This window comes from Propithecus coquereli, unplaced genomic scaffold, assembly GCF_000956105.1.
Source record: "Propithecus coquereli isolate 6110/MARCELLA unplaced genomic scaffold, Pcoq_1.0 Scaffold285, whole genome shotgun sequence".
Classification (NCBI taxonomy): Eukaryota; Metazoa; Chordata; class Mammalia; order Primates; family Indriidae; genus Propithecus; species Propithecus coquereli.
The window spans coordinates 1,420,685-1,440,125 of record NW_012148452.1 but is presented as its reverse complement, the minus strand read 5'-3'; the positions used below and the strand labels follow the sequence as shown (position 1 = coordinate 1,440,125).

Genomic DNA, 19,441 nt, shown 5'->3' with positions numbered 1-19,441 from the left:
CTTTGCTATTTTTGTTTTTTCTGTATTGTCATTCTTGTGTAAAGAAGTTTTTATACTCTCTTTTAAAGTTATTTTTAAAGAATCAGTACGGGCCAGGGGCAGTGGCACACTCTTGTAGTCCCAGCTACTCAGGAGGCTAAGGGAGGAAGACAGCTTGAGCTCAGGAGTTCAAGGTCAGTCTGGGCAACATACCAAGGCCCCATTTCTCAAAAAAAAAAAAAAAAGAATTAGTATGGACTTTTTTTGTTGTTGTTGTGTGTTATCCATTTCTGTCATTATTCATTTTGGTTCTCAAATTGTCTCAAATTTTTCTAGAGAGAGCCCTGCTAAAAGCTTCTATATCCTTTTAACATAGCCCCATCAATTTTTGAGCACTTACTTACTTTCTGGTAGCAATAGGATGCTCTGGGTTTGCCTTGCACTTTCCCTGGCTCTGGCATAGAACCAACCATTTCTCTAAGGAACCCTGGTTTCTTTTAGTAAAGAATACAGTATTTACAAACCTAGAACTGGAAGCTAGCTATGCTGCTTCTAAGCTGTCATTGTTTCTGGCTCTTTCGGTGGACAGAGTTAGAAGTTTTTGTTTTAAATCATGGCTTCCTATTGATACCCTAATTCCAGTCCAATTCCACAGGATTCTTTTTTTCCCTTAGTACATATTTGCATTTCCTTTTTCCACAGTGGGAACCCTGGTAACAACATCAATAATTGTATTCATTCGTTCAGTTGTGCAATACATGCATAATAGTTTGAGAAATATAATACCAGTACTACTACTACCAGCTAGAAACCTACTAAATGTGGTTTGGGATTTCTCTGCATTTTTTTTAATGCTTACATATAGGCCTCTAAGGGTATGCAGTCTAAATTTTTTCTTTTTCTGTAGTAAAGTTATTAATGTGATACTCAATTACATTTATATATTTCTAAAGTATTCAATTGTATTTCCCACCCCCATCCTTGTTGATTTCATTTTATTTTTGGAATATATAAAACATTAATAGGGACAATGGGAAGGGGAGGGAAAAAGAAGAAAAAGCATTAGTATAGTTGAGAAATAAAAATAAAAATGGATGGTTCTATCCCATCCATTTTATAATTACAATAATAATTGATTTAGGCTGCCGGGCGTGGTGGCTCATGCCTGTAATCCTAACACTCTGGGAGGCCAAGGTGGGAGGATCGCTGGAGCTCAGGAGTTTGAGACCAGCCTGAGCAAGAGCGAGACCCTGTCTCTACTAAAAAATAGAAAAATTAGCTGGGCATCGTGGCGCTCACCTGTAGTCCCAGCTACGCCTGTAGTCCCAGCTACTCGGAGGCTGAGGCAGGAGGATTGCTTGAGCCCAGGAGTTTGAGGTTGCTATGAGCGAGGCTGATGCCACGGTACTCTACTCAGGGCAACAGAGTGAGACTCTTTCTCAAAAAAAAAACTGATTTAGGCAAGAAAAAAATGGATGATAAAACAAACCATTGAGGTTTTACTCAGAAGGTATACTCAAAAGTCTTACTCCCTTTCCTACCCTTCTGTTATCATTAGCTTTAGGTTTATCTTAATTGTGTTCAGATACAAGCAGATACCTATATGCATTCTCATTTCCCCTTTCTTATACAAAAGATAGCATAATATATGCTGCTGTACTTTATATGCTCTTTTGCACCTTGCTTTCATGGAAATATTCTTTATTCTTTTTATAGCTTCTTTTACACATTGTGTAGATTCCATAGATTTTCAGCCAGTATCCTATGTATGGGCATATAGGTTGTTTCCAATGTTTCACTTTCACAGATAATATTGCAACTAATAACCTTGTGTATTTGCTTTCCATATTACTAGAGGTATACCATCAGGGTAAATTCCTAGAACTAGATTTAGCATCTCCAAAACAGTGCATCATTTTTCTCAAATCTTTTTTTTTCCTCATTTCCATTCCCCGTTATTGAATGACACCATTATCTATCCTTAAGCAAAAATAAGGGTATCACCATTTCTTCTTGTATCTAATTAGTCAGCAAGTACAAATTATATACCTTTAGCCTTTTTTTCCACCTTTATTTTCTTAGTTATAGGTCTTCTTACTTATTTTATTGTATTAGCCTCCTAACTAGGCTCATTTCTACCCATGCTGCCATTAGAATTGACTTTCTTAAAGGCAAAAGTTTTCTCATTTCAGTCATTTCCACATTTCTTCTTTGCCTCTGAGATAAGATTCTAACACCTTTGCGTAGGTGCCAGGGCCTTCCATTTCCTGGCCTCTGCCTACTTTTCCAGCCTAATTTCTAACCACTTCTAACCATACTGAACTACTTGTAGATTCCCCAGATCTATCCTGTCCTGTCAACACTCTTTTGCACTGGAATGCTTTTTTTACCTGTCATATTTCATTTTAATAACTTTCAAGATATGACTTAGGTATCACCATCTCCAGGAAGACTTCTTGCCAGGTTCCCCCGTTTACCCATAGCGTCCTGTGCTTACCTCCATTCACTTGTCTTTTTTCCCTGAGAGTTTGAGCTTCTATGGAAAGGGCATTCCTTCTATTAATTCTGCTTGGCACAGAACCTGGAGCGTGGTAGACACTCAACAGTTAGTGAATATATAAGTAAACTTGATCTAATTACAGATATTTAAAAACATATATCTTTAGGTTTTTAGTTACATGTCCACTGTAAAAAAAAGTCCAAACAGCACAGATGTGTATAAAAAGTGAACGTCTTCCATTACCCCATCTCAGTTTCTAATGGGAACTATGATTAATAGTTCAGTATTGGCAAGAACAGCACATAATAGATTTTCCAGTTACTATGGAATAAAAATGTTCACTATTTTGTTCTTATAGATCATCTCTTTTCCTTTAGGCAATGATAGTAAGAAATGCTAAAGATACAGCTCATACAAAAGCAGAACGGAATATTCTGGAGGAAGTAAAGCATCCCTTCATTGTGGATTTAATTTATGCCTTTCAGACCGGTGGAAAACTCTACCTCATCCTTGAGTATCTCAGTGGTCAGTACACAGAGTTTGGTGTAATTATTTGCATTTGCTCCAGAAATTGGGTCAAAACATTATTTTTCAGTGGAAAAATGTTTTTTCCCATTGTGATCAAATAGTTCTTAAAATTGACAAGTGCATTGAAGTAAGGAATTCAGATGTGACCAAGTATTTCTATTTGCAGACAAATATGAAGGAAACTTTAAAGGTTAAGTTTTTCCTTGTCTGTAAAATTTTATCATAATCCCTTTGTAATCAATCACTTAACAAAATAACAAACACCTAAGTGATACAGGACCATCAGATTATGCTGGGGTAAGATACTATAATTCAAATAAGTCATTAAAACATTTCTGTCTAAACTGAAGTAGAAAAACTTATTCAAAGTATTAAGATACTGGGTATTTTTGGAATTACATCTTTCAACAGAGTTTTTAGTTTAATGTAGCCTTAGTTGATAGGGTATGCGGTTTATAATGGAAATCATCTACATTTTCCAGGGCCTACCACCGCCTAGGAACTTCTTGTTCTCCATATCATTTCTAGATCACAGGATCTATGTCTAGCAAACACACTAGAGTTTTCTGAGAAACAGAGATTTCACAGTAACTCGTAATGTGGAACAGAAAGCTGCAGAATTTAGCAACTTTGTTGTAACTATTGCCGTTTTTTCTCATAACTTTATTTTGACATAATTTCAGACTTATCCAAAATTTTAAGAATAGTACAAAGAATTCTCATGTACCCCTCACCTGGATTACCCAAATGTTATCATTTCACCACATTTGTTTTGTTTTATCCTTCTATTCTATATATGTATATATACATATACACACATACAAATGTAATTTTTTTGAACTGTGTAAGAGTATTTCAGACATGATTTCCATTTACCACTAACACTTCAGTGTATATTTTCTAAAATCAAGGACAGTGTCTTTTTACTAAAGTTATCAAAAATAGGAAATTGACATTGATACCGTAATATCTTTCTTCAATTTCCTTTAATCTGGAACAGTTCCTAAATCTTTCTTTGTCTCTCATGATGTTGACATTTTTGAAGATTACAGGCCAGTTATTTTATATAATGCATCAATTTGAATTTAGCTGATGTTTCCTTAGGATTAGATTCAGGTTATGCATTTTTGGCAGGACCATCAAAGTGACATTGTGTCCTTCTCAGTGCATCAGATCAAGAGATACATGATATCTTTGTCCTGTTACTAGTGATGTTAGCTTTGGTCACATGTATAAGGCAGTGTCTGCTGGTTTTTTCCCTGGTGAAGTTTCCTCTTTGTAATTAATAAGTATCTTTTGAAGAGATACTTTGAGATTATTTAAATATCTCATCTTTCATCAAGCTTTCACGTTCAGTTTTGGCATCCATTGATTCTTGCCTGCAACAATTAACTGTGATGTTTGCCAAGTGATTTTTCTTATTCCATCATGCCTCCTTCATTTGTTACTTGGCATTCTACTATAATAAAGAGCTTTCCTTTCTCCCCATTTTAAAAATTAATTTTATCTTATTTATTTACATCATCGTGGACTTATGGATTCTAAGATTACTCAGTGGGATATAACCCTTTATTATCATTATTTGTTTTTATACTCAAATCGTGCCATATTTTTTATAAGGCCACTGCCAGGTTCATTCAGAAAATGTGAAATATGAGCATCACTAAAACTAGTGAGGGTGGTTTAATTATATACTAACATTTTTCTACTTATAGGTAAAATGTTAAGGAGACTTTAATCGAGATTTTTTTTAACCTGAAGTCTGGAGTCTACAAATATTTTGAAGTTTGTAGATGTAAAGCCTAGAATTCCAAGCCAGTTCTAATTTTTAAATGTATATATTTCACAGAAGAATAAGAATGCTGCTAAAAACAGAATCGTAAGGACTTAGTTTTAAAACCTATAATTTTTAGGATCTGTTTTTTATTTTTAAGAGGCAGATGTTTTTTAATTATGGTTAAAAGGGAAGCACAAACTGTCTCATTAAAAGTGAGTTGGAAATAAAAATTGTTTTATTTCTAATGTCTTTTCTTTTTCTTTACAGGAGGAGAACTATTTATGCAGTTAGAAAGAGAGGGAATATTTATGGAAGACACAGCCTGGTAAGTGAAATATTTGTGGTCGTATAGATTCAGGTAATGATTCATATAATTAAAAGCAAATCCCCATTCCCACTGTGGTCAGCCAAATGATTCAATAAATTGATCTGGAGCCAGTTAGTCACTCAGGACTTCAATGGGGAGAAGCAGCTTTGGGACTGAACAGCTATTGGAGGTCACATCATTCCTTTACCCTCAGGCCTTGGGTGGACTGCTCTTCTCACCAGTTGTTCCTAACAGAACCATTCTCATTGCAGCTTTCTTTCCTTGAATTGGTAAGCTGCCTGTCTTGGCTGTGGGTGAGTGTGGTTTTCCAGTGAAACTTTATGTGTGGAACAATTGGAAAGTATTAGGAATCATCTCCTCTTTTTTTTTTTTTTTTTAATACTTTCCAGTTCCCAAGGTACAGTCTTAGGGAGGTGATAAGCCTGCACATATCTTTATTATATAGCCAAGATGGGATCTATCCTCCTATTTCTAAAGATAACATCTGCTTCAAATTAAAAATATACACATCCTTTTATGAAGTGACAGTATTGGGTAAAAATAAATCAGTTTATCCTACACATTAATTGAATAGAAAACAACACTTAAATGTTTTTTCTACCTTAATTACCAAACTGCATTCCGTTGTTTAATTTCAGGCCTTTTCTAACACAGAAGCTGCATTTAAGAGCCTTAGGGATGAAGTGCCCTTTTTTGGAGGAGGCTCTCTGAGCCATGTTGGAGGCTGTTTGTGGTCCTGCTGGCTGTGAAACTGCCTCAGTCCTCTAGGACACACCCTCTCCATCCTGGAGTAATCTGCAGGATTGCAACATTGTTATGCAGCCAGTATTGCAGTGCCTTGTGCTTTTCGAATCCAGACAGGGTTGATTCAGCCCTTTATTCTTTTGAGGTAGATAAATTTGAGTGTCACACAGTTTATAGTTGTGGGCTGGCTGGCAAGAGGGAGGGCAGATACTGTGGGCATAAGCTGTCTATAAATATGTAGCTGTATTAAGGGATGAATGGGCTTCTAAGGGTCAGGCTATAAGGTATCTTTTGAAATCAAGACTTGATCCCTGATAATAACGCAGTTCCTATTTCCTGTGGGATTTTAAATTTGGGTTGGGTGGGAGAAATTTGCTTTGCTCTGAATGATTATTGGCCTAATTCCTACACAGGCAGAACAAATCATGACCAGTGACAGTTGAGCATATTCTGGACATCTTTGCAATTTTAGCAGTATGTTCTAATGGCAAAATAAGACATTTTGTAGTTTCACTAAAACAAATGAATCATAAATGTCCCCATGCCTTTGGCAGCATCCTATGCCATCTCTTTTCCCCATCCATTCCCCTACCCCACTAATTTGGTCTTTGGTGCATGTCTGTTTCTTTGAAGGAATTTTGCTCCATACATAAACTGCTTTGGGTAGATTACTTTTTAATTTTATTAAATCACTTTTGTTTCCAGCTTTTACTTGGCAGAAATCTCCATGGCTTTGGGGCATTTACATCAAAAGGGGATCATCTACAGAGACCTGAAGCCGGAGAATATCATGCTTAATCACCAAGGTGGAGATATACCGTAAACAATTCTGTAGTAAATAGTCATCTTAAAATCCTCCCACATAGGTCATGGCCATTTTCAAAGCCCCATATTCATCTCTCTATTTTATACATTTCTTCCCTTAGAATTTATGGCATCATAATACTTGCTAATGTTTAAGTATTTAGGTACTTAAGGTTGATGAGATTAAGCGGTATTGAGGACAATAGCTACACAACTGCCTTTTTTGGTTTCATCTTTACTCTTTTTAGCTTTTCTTTACATAAAGTGTTATCAGCCAAAAGCCAGTCAAAACAATTTTTATTTGATAAGTTTTGTACCAACATAGTGTTGTGTAAAAAAAAAAGGTTTTACTAATGCTGGAAAAAGGAAAGGATTAGAATTAAACCCAAGTATTTGATGTAACCTTGGAAATAAAATGTTTAGTAGGCATCAGTTTATTCTTGCTGTTTGAGACAACAAACATAAACATCAGAGAGACTGATATTCTATATAGCTATAGTTACAGCAGAGAAGCCTTGACTACAACTGCACGCAGCTACAGACAGCTCAATTTATGCTAGAGTAATCTGGGCTGGGTAGAGTTGGCAGTTAACTCACACCCAAACGGTGCAACCAGCCAACCCAGTGTATCTAGGGGGCTGGTAGCAGCCGTTGATCCTTAGCTATCCACAGAATAATCCATAAGGTAGTTGACTGTTTCATACTCTTGGACAGAAAATGGTATATGGACAACTGAGGCTAATATAATGTTCCAAATTGTGCTTTTGTTCTTTATTTTTAAAGGAGAAATTACATACTTAACCAAGTACATCATGGGAATCAGTGTCTGTGCCTCCCTCCTACCCTCCAAGACCTGGATTCTGAATTCTAAGGCACAGGGGAGTGATAGAATAGTTAGCTGCTTCTTTGACCTATAAGCTTGGGTGTGTTAGGTGTTCTGTGAAAATAAAGGCCATGTTTCTTCCAATGTCAGAGTATAGTATATATTTACATTGGAATTGATAGGCCATTGCCTTTTCTTTGCTCTGAAACGAACCTGAAATACTAGTGCCCCTGTGGTTGTCGAACCACTGGTTATCCAGTGACAGTTCAATAAAACTAAACTTGAACTGAAATGATCTTTGTGTAAGGTGCTGAGTTTTTTACTTTCTGGATTGGAGATGATTGGCCCATGCCATGTAGCAATTTTATTTCTTTCTCCTAACTGGCAGTATTGGGCAGAATAAGCTAACTTGTTATAGTGACTTTCTGAGACCATTTTAAGAACTCTCAAGTTAAAGTTCACTGTGATAAAAAGCTATATATTAATATTTGAAGTTCTGTGTCAACTTTTGGTTAAAAGATACAGAATATATTTATTAGGGTGTGTGTGCTTAAACCAGACTCCATAAAGAAATTTTCCCAGGATTTTTCTTTTTCAGGATAATAGAGGATTCTATGTATAGCTAAAGCTAGAGTCTGAGACAAGCTGTTTCACTTTTCTCTATCTTTATTTTCTCTTTACTAGATAAATTATATCATTGGCAAAAGGCGACTCTGCCATAGCCTTAAACAGTTAGCATCACATTTTATGGCATCTCATTAGTTCTTGACATCTTCAAGAAAAGTTTAATGCAGGAAAAGTTAAACGAAAGGATAGATTATTGTCTTTTATGATATTTTTAAACTCCGCACGTTCTCAGAATAATCATGCTGTTATCTTTCATTGTAGGTCATGTGAAATTAACAGACTTTGGACTATGCAAAGAATCTATTCATGATGGAACAGTCACACACACATTTTGTGGAACAATAGAATACATGTGAGCTGCATGTTAAAAAATAAATAACTGCTTTGGGGGTAATAGCTAACTTCTACCTGGTTTGAAAATAGTATCTGTTTTCTGTAGCATCATTGGCTGTATGTGGTGTTTTTAAAATTTGGATTCAGATATTATGCAAATGAGTGAATAATTTTTAGGCATATTATTTTTCTCATTATAGGGCCCCTGAAATCTTGATGAGAAGTGGCCACAATCGTGCTGTGGATTGGTGGAGTTTGGGAGCATTAATGTATGACATGCTGACTGGAGCAGTAGGTGCACAGTTAAAAGCTGCATGTTTTATGGTCTGTGCTTAGTAGTTATGAAATCACTATAGGAAGAGACCTTTCCTGTGCTTTTTGAAGATGTTGCCAATGGAGTTATTTTCAAAGCCCAAAGATTTGTTATCAGCAGTTTAACACTATTAATGCCTTGATTGTATGGTATCCCATAGTTTTAAAAACATTTTCATTTAAGATCTATGTCATGATCTATGTCATGACAGGCCTGTGAAATAGATGTTGAATATATGATGCCCTTATTTTATAAATGGAGAAATAAAATCATAAAATCACATTTCATTTATCTCACAACAAATTAATGGTGGTAACTCAGACTTCCTTCCAGGACATTGCTACTTCCTCTGTCCTGTTGCTTAAAAACTACAGTTCTGCTGGGTGCAGTGGTGCATGTCTATAGTCCCAAGCTACTTAGGGGGCAGAGGCAGAGAATTGCTTGAGCCCAGGAGTTCAAGGCCAGCCTGGGCAACATACTGAGACCCTGTCTCTAAAAAAGTAAATATAAATTAAAAAAATTTTAAAAACACTATAGATCTTTAGCAGTTAGCCTACTTCACAGCATACATTTCTTTGTTTGAGACAGGGTCTCACCCTGTTGCCTGGGCAAGTGTGTAGTGGCGTCATCATAGCTCACTGCAACCTCAGACTCCTGGGCTCAAGCGATCCTTCTCTTGCTCCAGCCTCCTGAGTAGCTGGGACTACAGGTGCATGCCACCAAGCCTGGCTAATTTTTCTATTTTTTTGTAGAGATGAGGTCTCGCTATGTTGCTGAGGCTGGTCTCAAACTCCTGGCCTCAAGTGAGCCGTGAGCAGCTGCATACATTCTGATCTCCATGCATAACTGACTAATTCAGGAAATGGGTAATATTGTTATTTAAAATTTGTTTCTTACATGCTAATTTTTTTCACTCTCTTCTACTCTTAGCCCCCTTTCACTGGGGAGAATAGAAAGAAAACAATTGACAAAATCCTCAAATGTAAACTCAACTTGCCTCCCTACCTCACACAAGAAGCAAGAGATCTGCTTAAAAAGGTAGGGTTCTTAAATGAGCATTCACACTATAAGCCTCAATGATTAGGATTTAACTAGATAGAATTTAATGAATATTTTGAATAAAGAATCATACATAGATATTGAACCAAAAAAGCCTGCAGTTTTTGAAGGAAAAGTATAGATTTGTTTAAAGATTTTTTTCTTTTTTTCCTCAAACAACATTTAGTAGTAATTAATAAATTATATTTTCTCAAGGCAAAGTAGACAAGCAAATTCTAAAAAGGAAAAAAACAAATGACTTTAAGTAAGGTTCTTCATCAGTGTTTTTTTTCCTTCCCTAAAGCTGCTGAAAAGAAATGCTGCTTCTCGTCTTGGAGCTGGTCCTGGGGATGCTGGAGAAGTTCAAGTAGGGATTGGCATGTTTGGAGTTTGGGGGAAAGATAATGCTAATTTTATTTATTTGTGAGAGTTGTATGTAGTTGCTTATAAGTTTACCTTATTTTGTGACTTGTACCTTCAAAAAGGGAATCCAGTAAAGTCTATTCCCCTCTTCTTTTCTTTTCTTTTTTTTTTTTTTTTTTTTTTGTTCCTAGGCTCATCCATTCTTTAGACACATTAACTGGGAAGAACTTCTGGCTCGGAAGGTAGAGCCCCCCTTTAAACCTCTGTTGGTATGTATACATGAAAACACATAATTTGAGGGGAGGGGATGCTACTGGTATCTTGTGTGTAGGAGCCATCACAGGACAGCCCCTACAACAGTATTATCAGGCCCAAAATGTCAGTAGCGCTGAGGCTGAGAAACTCTAGCCTAGTTTTATTTCATTAGGGGTTTGTGAAATGGTCTTATTCTAACTGTTATTCTTTCTTTCTTTATTAGCTGGAATTCTTCTAAAAAGAGAAACTCTTTCATCGGTTGTTTAGTTACGCAAGGTACAATTCATATAGGAAAGGAAGGATAAATATTTGATTCTTTCCCAGTTTTCAAAATAATGAATTAGTTCTCTAGCATATTCCAAAATTGACCAATGAATTTTATGGGTTTTTTTTTGGTATCATTATAAACTCATACATTTTAACATATTTGTGTTTCAATCCATTGCAGTTATTTTTACTGATGCTCAATTTTTTCCATCTTTGGACACTGGATGCATCTTCATGTTGGTTTCTGAGTCCTTTTGACAGCACCACATAGTCTGATGATGTACCAGAGAGGAAAACAAGGCAACTGATGTTCTGTGCTTATCTTGGATGTTTTCTACCCCACACCTGGAATCAGCCATTTCTTAAGAAATGCTGGTTCCTTCTAGTGGGAAATAAAATTTAGAGATCAAAATCAGGGCTCTAAGAGTACACAGTGTTACTGGGTTGATCATTGTTACTGTGTCTTCAACTTTTTATTCAGTATATTTAGTAAATAAGCTCAATGTGGTCATCTTTTAGTATTAAGTCAGATTTTCTAAATTGGTGTTGATTTCCTATATTTGGCTCAAGAGTCTAACTAGATATATTGAGAAAGAGAGAAGGAATTAAAGAAGTAAATCTGGTGGTTAGAACTTAAGTGAGAACTATTCTTTCACAAGAAAATATAACTCATTAGAGTAAAATATTTTTGCTCCTTTAGAAATCTAAAGCAATGAAATAAGCTATGAGGAGACATATTAACTGGAGCATCTTACAACTGTGATTTGTGTTTTAAGTCTGCTTTCAGGTTTATTACAAACCTGCAGCAGCCAGCAGTGCAAATTATCTCTAAATAAGGATTTAGCCCGTGGACTAGGCACACTGAAGCTTTTTGAGAGGGGAAAATTAATATCCAGATTTTTAATAGGAATGATAACTATACTAAAATCTATTTGAATGCATGTTTAAGATTTGAAGATATAATTTGACTCTTAATACTTTTCACCTGCATTCTTTTCTTCAGTCTGTGCCTAAGACTATTTTGATATTTTGTTACAGTCAACCCCTGCAAAAGGAGCTCTATATAGAGCTTACGATGCATTTGATTGATATGTATAATATAGACTATTCATCATTTTCTAATCATTTTGTTTTTATAAAGCAATCTGAAGAGGATGTGAGTCAGTTTGATTCCAAGTTTACACGTCAGACACCTGTTGACAGCCCAGATGACTCAACTCTCAGTGAAAGTGCCAACCAGGTCTTTCTGGTAAGTGAAAGAATTTCCATGTAGCCATGGGAAATTTAATATGAGGATGGGCCCTTCAAAGAAAATTCAGTTTGCTTGCTTTGCAGTTCATGTTGGTAACCTGGCTAACTTTTTTTTAAGCCAATCCCTTACAACTTATGTACCTACAAAATTAACTTTCATAATCCATCATTTTATTTTAGCAATTAGAGGGAATTCTTTGGAGTGTGTGATTCCTTTTTTGGATGGGCCACAGAAGTAAAATACTTGGCTTAGCATCTCAGCCAAAAACTACACAGCCATGGCAGTGGGAAAAAAGAACTCACTAGCTACACGTGTTTTATTCCTGAAACAGCTATAGATTTTTGGTACTCTTAACGTAAGTCAGTAGGGGATTTTTAACATTACTTGTGAACATTTGACACCAAAATATATTGGTTCATATGTGATAGTATATTAATTCTCATTGTAGAAGTATCTATGGATTTATAGCTTGTCTCCTCAAATAGCAAGGCAAAGCTTTTAGATACTGACCAACAGAAGTGATGGCCATCAGATGACCATCAGTGTGTACTATTTTGCCTAAATATTATATATGTTTATTTTATTACCATACTTATGTGTTCCATGAACATTTACCTCATTTTGTATCTTTTATTCCCTTTGCCATTTATCATTATTCTTGTATCCTTTGTCATTTCTTTTTGGACTACCTCTAGGGAGAATGGACTTTGGGGAAAGTGATCATTTGGGTGTGTTTTTTTCCCATTTGTTTCTGAGTTCACTGTTTTTATCATTAACTAAATTCTCAAGCTTTTTTCCCCCCACATTGCTCACAGTAGTGTTGTATCTTATAGGGTGGGGGATAAGTTCTAAAGTTAGCATGGAATGCAAAAATTGTGTGTAGTCAAAGTTACTCTTAAGTTATCATAGTACAGTATGGTTTTGAGTAAACAACATTGAATAGTAATAGTAATTCCATAAATTAGTAATATAGAAGAATAGAGCATATATGCAAAATATCTTACAGTATTTTTAATTACATAAGAGATAAAAGATTAGTGAGGGCATGTTAAATTCAAATGTGATATGTGCACGATGCAAAGTCTCTGTAATCCGCTTAGTAAAATTGCTCATGTTCAGTAAGGGAAGTGGGCATAAATTACTTTAATTCTGGCATTGCTTTCTTTTTTTCTCCTATGTACTACCAATGTGGAATTTATACCTTTGATTTAACATAGAGACCTTTTCTTCAACTGGACATTGCAGAGTTTCAACTGGTTTGACAATTTTTCCCCCATAAAAATAGTCTGGAAACATCTTAACTAGCTACAAAGAAATTTTGTGGTAGCAAAAGTTATATAGTCAAGCTTTCCTTGCCCAAGTATTATTGAGCTTTTAATAATCACTTAAATTGTTAGGCTGTAACTAGAACTCTGTATATAAAGTGGATCTGTTTAAAAATTAATTAAAAATAGGAGCATACCAATTACCTGGAGATTGTGGTTCTAGTAACTTTAGTTAACAAATATTTCAATTCCTATTGTAAGACCCTATCACAGAATTAAAGGAAATTCAAAGATGAGTAACGGGCACCCTGGTCCTCCTGGTATTTAATAGCTTTAGACCACTTAAGGCATAGGTACTGCCAAATTGCACCTCACTCTTTGGGACTTCACCCAGAGCCTTGTTCGGCTTATTTACTGTATTGCATAGTGTTCACTTCATAGATTATAATAAGCAGAAAGGAAGATAGATACAGGATTGATTGTTAAAAGAATAGATACTGACAGCAAGAGAAATTACAGCTTTTAGCCTAATAGCAAGGTCCAAGAGAGAACTAACACTAACAAAACTGTATTTTTGCCTATTATAATTGAGGGTTTCCATAATGTTGACACTTATTCCTCGAGAAAATGCTAAATTCTAGCCAGGTACAGATGCACATACCTGTAGTCCTAGCTGCTTGGGAGGCTGAGGTGGGAGCATTGCCTGAGCCTAGGAGTTCAAGACTGTAGTGCACCATTGATTACACCTGTGAATAGCCACTGCACTCCAGCCTGGGCAACATAGGGAGACCCCATCTCTAATTAATCAGTCAATCAGTTCAAACTCTGTCTAATCGTTGGTATAAAAACCAGAAAGATCACACATGCCAAGTTAGAAAATTCTATTTTTACTTTGGCCTAATTACAAGAAACTGTTTTGGAGGTGATAATCTTACTTATATGTATGTGGCTGGGAACACTAGAGTTTTCTTTGCATTTCTCTTTGTAATCAACGTCTTAATGTGGAGCCTACATTTTTTTCTTTTTTTCTACTCCTATCAATGGGTGGAATTTTGTTTGCTGGCATATGGAGCTCAATAGAATTTTGCTTTCTTGAGGGCTTTTTCTCAAGAAATGGCTGGAAAGAAGTTAACAGGTGTGAAAATGAGATTGAGGAGTTGGGAGGATATACACATTGGTGATTTTAGGTATGCATCATTCATTGTATTGGTATGTCAGAGACAGAACAATCCCATTTTCTTGATGTATATGACAAAATGCCATTCTGTAGTCCACTATTATTGTCTTTCAGGGTTTTACGTATGTGGCTCCATCTGTACTTGAAAGTGTGAAAGAAAAGTTTTCCTTTGAACCAAAAATTAGATCACCTCGAAGATTAATTGGCAGCCCACGAACACCTGTCAGGTATTTTAGACTGTTATTCTGTCTTTTCTTTTTAACCTAGAAGAGCATTGCTTAAGAAATTTATGCCAAGTAACACCAATGAAAGATCTGTTATATTCTTGTTGGTTGACATAAGCACAGCATCTACACCTACTTATATTGCAGAGGTCTAGTCTGTGACTAATCTATGATATGCTATATGGTTTGCCTTCCTTCCTAAAAGGAAGCTGCTGCACTGGCTAATGTCCTCTTTATCCATTCACTCAACATGTACTGTGCACTAGCGGCTGTGCTACATAATGCATGTTATATGTGTATATATACATATGTATAATACAGGAATTGTCCCTGTTCTGAAGAAGCTTACAATTTAGTGGGAGAGAGTCACAATAAACAAAGAAGGAAATAGAAAAACTAAATAATTACAAGTAGTGTCAAGTGTGGTGGTAGAGAGCAGAGAAAAACAAGGATGCTTCTACCCATGCTGGTCACAGAAAAGCCTCCCTGGTGAAGTAACGTCTAGTAATGAAGAGAAAGGGCCAACCATACAAAAATAGGAGGTACGAGAGTGTTGCAGGCAGAAGAACAGCAAGTGCAAAAGCCCTGAGGGAGGAAAAAATTTGGCCTTTTCTTGGAAAGGAAAGGGATGTTTGTGGTGATTGAGAATGGCATAGATTTGGAAAAGTGTTTTATTTTAAATGCAATGGAAAGCTGTTTTAAGCAGGGGAGAGTAAAATGATTTTTTAAAAAAATATCATTGAGGATTCTAGGGGTCAAGTGTACAGGTAAAGAGACCAATTGGGAAACTCTAGTAGATAGTCTAGGAGAGAGATGGCTTGACTTTTGCCTTTGTGCTCATCCACACGAAAATAAAACTAAATGAAAATAAATGTCATATTACTCAACTCCCTTTAAATGAAAGGGAAATATTTCTTATTCATTTGTCTCAAGGATCATCTCAATGATAGCTCTTCCTTGTCTTAAAGCCCAGTCAAATTTTCTCCTGGGGATTTCTGGGGAAGAGGTGCTTCAGCCAGCACGGCAAATCCTCAGACACCTGTGGAGTACCCAATGGAAACAAGTGGAATAGAGCAGATGGATGTGACAATGAGTGGGGAAGCATCAGCACCACTTCCAATACGACAGCCAAACTCTGGGCCATACAAAAAACAAGCCTTTCCCATGATCTCCAAACGGCCAGAGCACCTGCGTATGAATCTATGACAGAGCAATGCTTTTAATGAATTTAAGGCAAAAAAAGTGGGGAGGGGATGTGTGAGCATCCTGCAAGGTGAAATAAGAAGACTCAAAATGACAGTCTCAAAGAATGTCATTACATAGAACACTTTGGAGAGAGGAAAATATAAACATGGATTTTTAAAAATCAATCAATGGTGCAAAAAAAAAAACTTCAGCAAAATAGTATTGCGGAACTCTTAGGCACGTCAGTTAATTGATTCCTGGCGACATCTTCTCAACCTTATCAAGGATTTTCATGTTGATGGCTCAAAACTGACAGTATTAAGGGTAGGATGTTGCTTCTGAATCACTGTTGAGTTCTGATTGTGTCGAAGAAAGATTATCTTTTCATTAGGCAAAGTACGAAATTGCCTATAATACTTGCAACTAAGGACAAATTAGCATGCAAGCTTGGTCAAACTTTTTCCAGCAACATGGAATCAGAGACAAAAGAAACTTAATAATTGATGTTTTACGTGCAAACAACCTGAATCTTTTTTTTATATAAATATATATTTTTCAAATAGATTTTTTGATTCAGCTCATTATGGAAAACATCCCAAACTTTAAAATGCAAAATTATTGGTTGGTGTGAAGAAAGCCAGACAACTTCTGTTTCTTCTCTTGGTGAAATAATAAAATGCAAATGAATCATTGTTAACCACAGCTGTGGCTCGTTTGAGGGATTGGGGTGGACCTGGGGTTTATTTTCAGTAACCCAGCTGCAATACCTGTCTGTAATACTAGAAAAAAAAATGAATCTATTTAATCATTTCTACTTGCAGTACTGCTATGTGCTAAGCTTAACTGGAAGCCTTGGCATGGGCACAAGTTGTATGTCCTACATTTCATCCTTGTCCTGGCCCTGCATTGCACTGGAAAAAAATCGCCACCTGTTCTTATACCAGTATTTGGTTCAAGACGCCAAAAGTGTTCAGCCCAAGGCTGAAGAACGACGGAAGAGAGTCAGGATAAAATGCATACTGAGGGCGGCAAAGTAAGGGAGATAGGGATGTCCAGGGGAAGAGGGAGTTGCTGTGGTCTACTCTGTCTAATCTCTTTACAGCATATTGGTAAGGTTTTAAGTTTTACTTGTTTTTACTGTTTTTGTGTTTACCTTCCTTATATTTCATCAACAGTTTTAAAAAGGAAAAAAGGTCTAATTTTTTTTCTCCTATACTGGGGCTACATTTTTTGATTGTAAAAATACTTGATGGCCTTTTGATGAATGTCTTCCACAGTGAATAAGAAAACTTAGTGGCTTAATTTAGAAAACATGTTAACCAGGACACTATGTTTTTGAAATTGTAACAAAATCTACATAAGTGATTTACAGGTACAAAGAATAAAAATAAAGGTAACTTTACCTTTCTTAAATACTTCTGCCTTAAAGAGAGCATTTCCATGACTTTAGCTGGTGAAAGGGTTTAATATCTGCAGAGCTTTATAAAAATATATTTCAGTGCATACTGGTATAATAGATGATCATGCAGTTGCAGTCGAGTCTTATCACCTCTTTTTGTTTGTCTTTTATAATGTCTTCAGTCTGAGTGTGCAAAGTCAATTTGTAATATTTTGCAACCCTAGGATATTTTTAAATAGATGCTGCTTGCTATGTTCTTCAAACCTTTTTGAGCCATAGGATCCAAGCCATAAAATTCTTTATGCATGTTGAATTCAGTCAGAAAAAAGCAAAGCTTTGCTTAAATTGCAATTCAAGTGAGATGGGATGAAATCCTATGATAGTAAGCAAAAACAGAACCATGAAAGATGATTGGAAGTATACCTTTTCAATTTTGGCAATAATTGAAAGAATTGATAAAAGTTCATCTTTGGACAGAAAGCGTTTTTTTTTTGTTTTTTTTTTAATCACTCCCTCTAGGCCCCCTCCTCCCTTATTGCAGCAGCCTACTGAGAACTTTATAACTGTAGCTGGTAAATTAGAAGCTACAATAATGACTAAGGGCAGAAATTGTACTTAAAGTGCAGTTCTTTGTTTTCTGACAATTTGTGATGTCTGAAAAAACAACCCAAAAAGCTATGGTGATATGTACAGCCATTATTTCAGACTGTAAATGGCTTGTGCTACTCTGATACTTGTTTTCAGATGTCTTTACTAACTGTAGTGTTGACTGCCTGACCAAATTCCAGTGAAACTTTTACACCAAAATATTCCTTGTCAGTCCTATTTGCTAGTAACATGTGCACTGTGATTGGCTGGCTATAACCACCCCATAGTTAAACCATTTTTCATAATTAGTACTGCCAGGAATAGCGGCAGACACTGCAACTTTTCTGCATAAAAAGCATTAATTGCACACCTATCATCCATACAAATACATAGTTTTTCTGACTTCACATTTATTAAATGAAATTTATTTCCCATGCTGTGGCAAGTTTTTTAAGAACTTTTGTTTCATTAATGGATATCCCTACTATGACTGTGAAAACATGTCAAGTGTCACATTAGTGTCACAGACAGAAAGCACACACCTATGCAATATGGCTTACCCTATATTTATTTGTAAAAATCCAAGCATAGTTTAAAATATTATGTCAATATTACTAGTCTTGAGTTTCTAAGAGGGTTCTTTATGATTATACCAGGTAAGTGTATAAAAGAGATTAAGTGCTTTTCTTTCATCACTTATTTCCTTTAAAATCAGCTATTACAAGATATTTTTTTATTTTATACATGCTGTTTTTTAATTAAAATGTAATCACAGAAGTTTACTAATTTGATTTTATAAGGTTTGTAGCATTACAGAATAACTAAACTGGGATTTATAAACCAGCTGTGATTAACAATGTAAAGTATTAATTATTGAACTTGAACCAGATTTTTAGGAAAATTATGTTATTTCTTTTTCCCCTTTATGGTCTTAACTAATTTCAATCCTTCAAGAAGGATTTTTTCCATACTATTTTTTGAGATAGAAGATAATTTTGGGCTGGGGGGAGGATGCATGTATGATACTCCATAAATTCAACATTCTTTAATGTAGGTAATAAATGATTATAAATAAGATGCATCTTAGATAATATACTGAGCCTCAGATTTTATATTTAACACAGGATCTAAATATTTTGAATATTTAGTTAAACATATGTTTCCTAGCTTACAAGGGCTAGATCTAAGATTATTCCCATGAGAAATGTTGAATTTATGAAGAATGGATTTTGAGGCTTTGAAAATGGTTAATTTCTCAAATAAAAATATCAGTGTCCAAACATCTATCTTTTTTCATAGGAGTAGACACTAGCAAGTTGGACAAAACTATCATAAAGTATTTGTCACATACAACCTGTGGTCTCTTGCTGATTAATACAGTACTTTTCTTGTGTGATTCTTAACACTACAGCACAAGACTATCTCAGTGGATTATCTGGAGTAACATCAGAAAGATGAGTTCATCTATGTTTGTGTTTGCTCTTTAACCTATTATTTCTTCTATCCCAAGTTGGCTTTGCATCTATCAGAGTAAATAAATTCTTCAGCTGCCTTATTAGGAGTGCTATGAGGGTAACACCTTTTCTGCTTTTCATCTTGTATTTAGTTTACTGTATTATTTGATTTTGGATTGAATGAATGTAAATAGAAATTAAATGCAAATTTGAATGAA

At 35.6% G+C, this 19,441-nt stretch overlaps 1 protein-coding gene across 1 annotated transcript in view; it reads left to right on the top strand.

The window, feature by feature from the left end:
• RPS6KB1 (ribosomal protein S6 kinase, 70kDa, polypeptide 1) overlaps positions 1-19,441 on the top strand; it is a 34,396-nt gene extending 14,955 nt beyond the window's left edge. Inside the window, exons 4-14 of the mRNA XM_012648420.1 lie at positions 2,857-3,004; positions 5,052-5,109; positions 6,562-6,662; positions 8,372-8,462; positions 8,644-8,734; positions 9,687-9,794; positions 10,099-10,161; positions 10,349-10,426; positions 11,821-11,928; positions 14,488-14,600; positions 15,566-19,441. Of these exons, the coding sequence (XP_012503874.1) occupies positions 2,857-3,004; positions 5,052-5,109; positions 6,562-6,662; positions 8,372-8,462; positions 8,644-8,734; positions 9,687-9,794; positions 10,099-10,161; positions 10,349-10,426; positions 11,821-11,928; positions 14,488-14,600; positions 15,566-15,803 (1,197 nt within the window). The 3' untranslated portion in view covers positions 15,804-19,441. The remainder of the gene's footprint in view (positions 1-2,856; positions 3,005-5,051; positions 5,110-6,561; positions 6,663-8,371; positions 8,463-8,643; positions 8,735-9,686; positions 9,795-10,098; positions 10,162-10,348; positions 10,427-11,820; positions 11,929-14,487; positions 14,601-15,565) is intronic.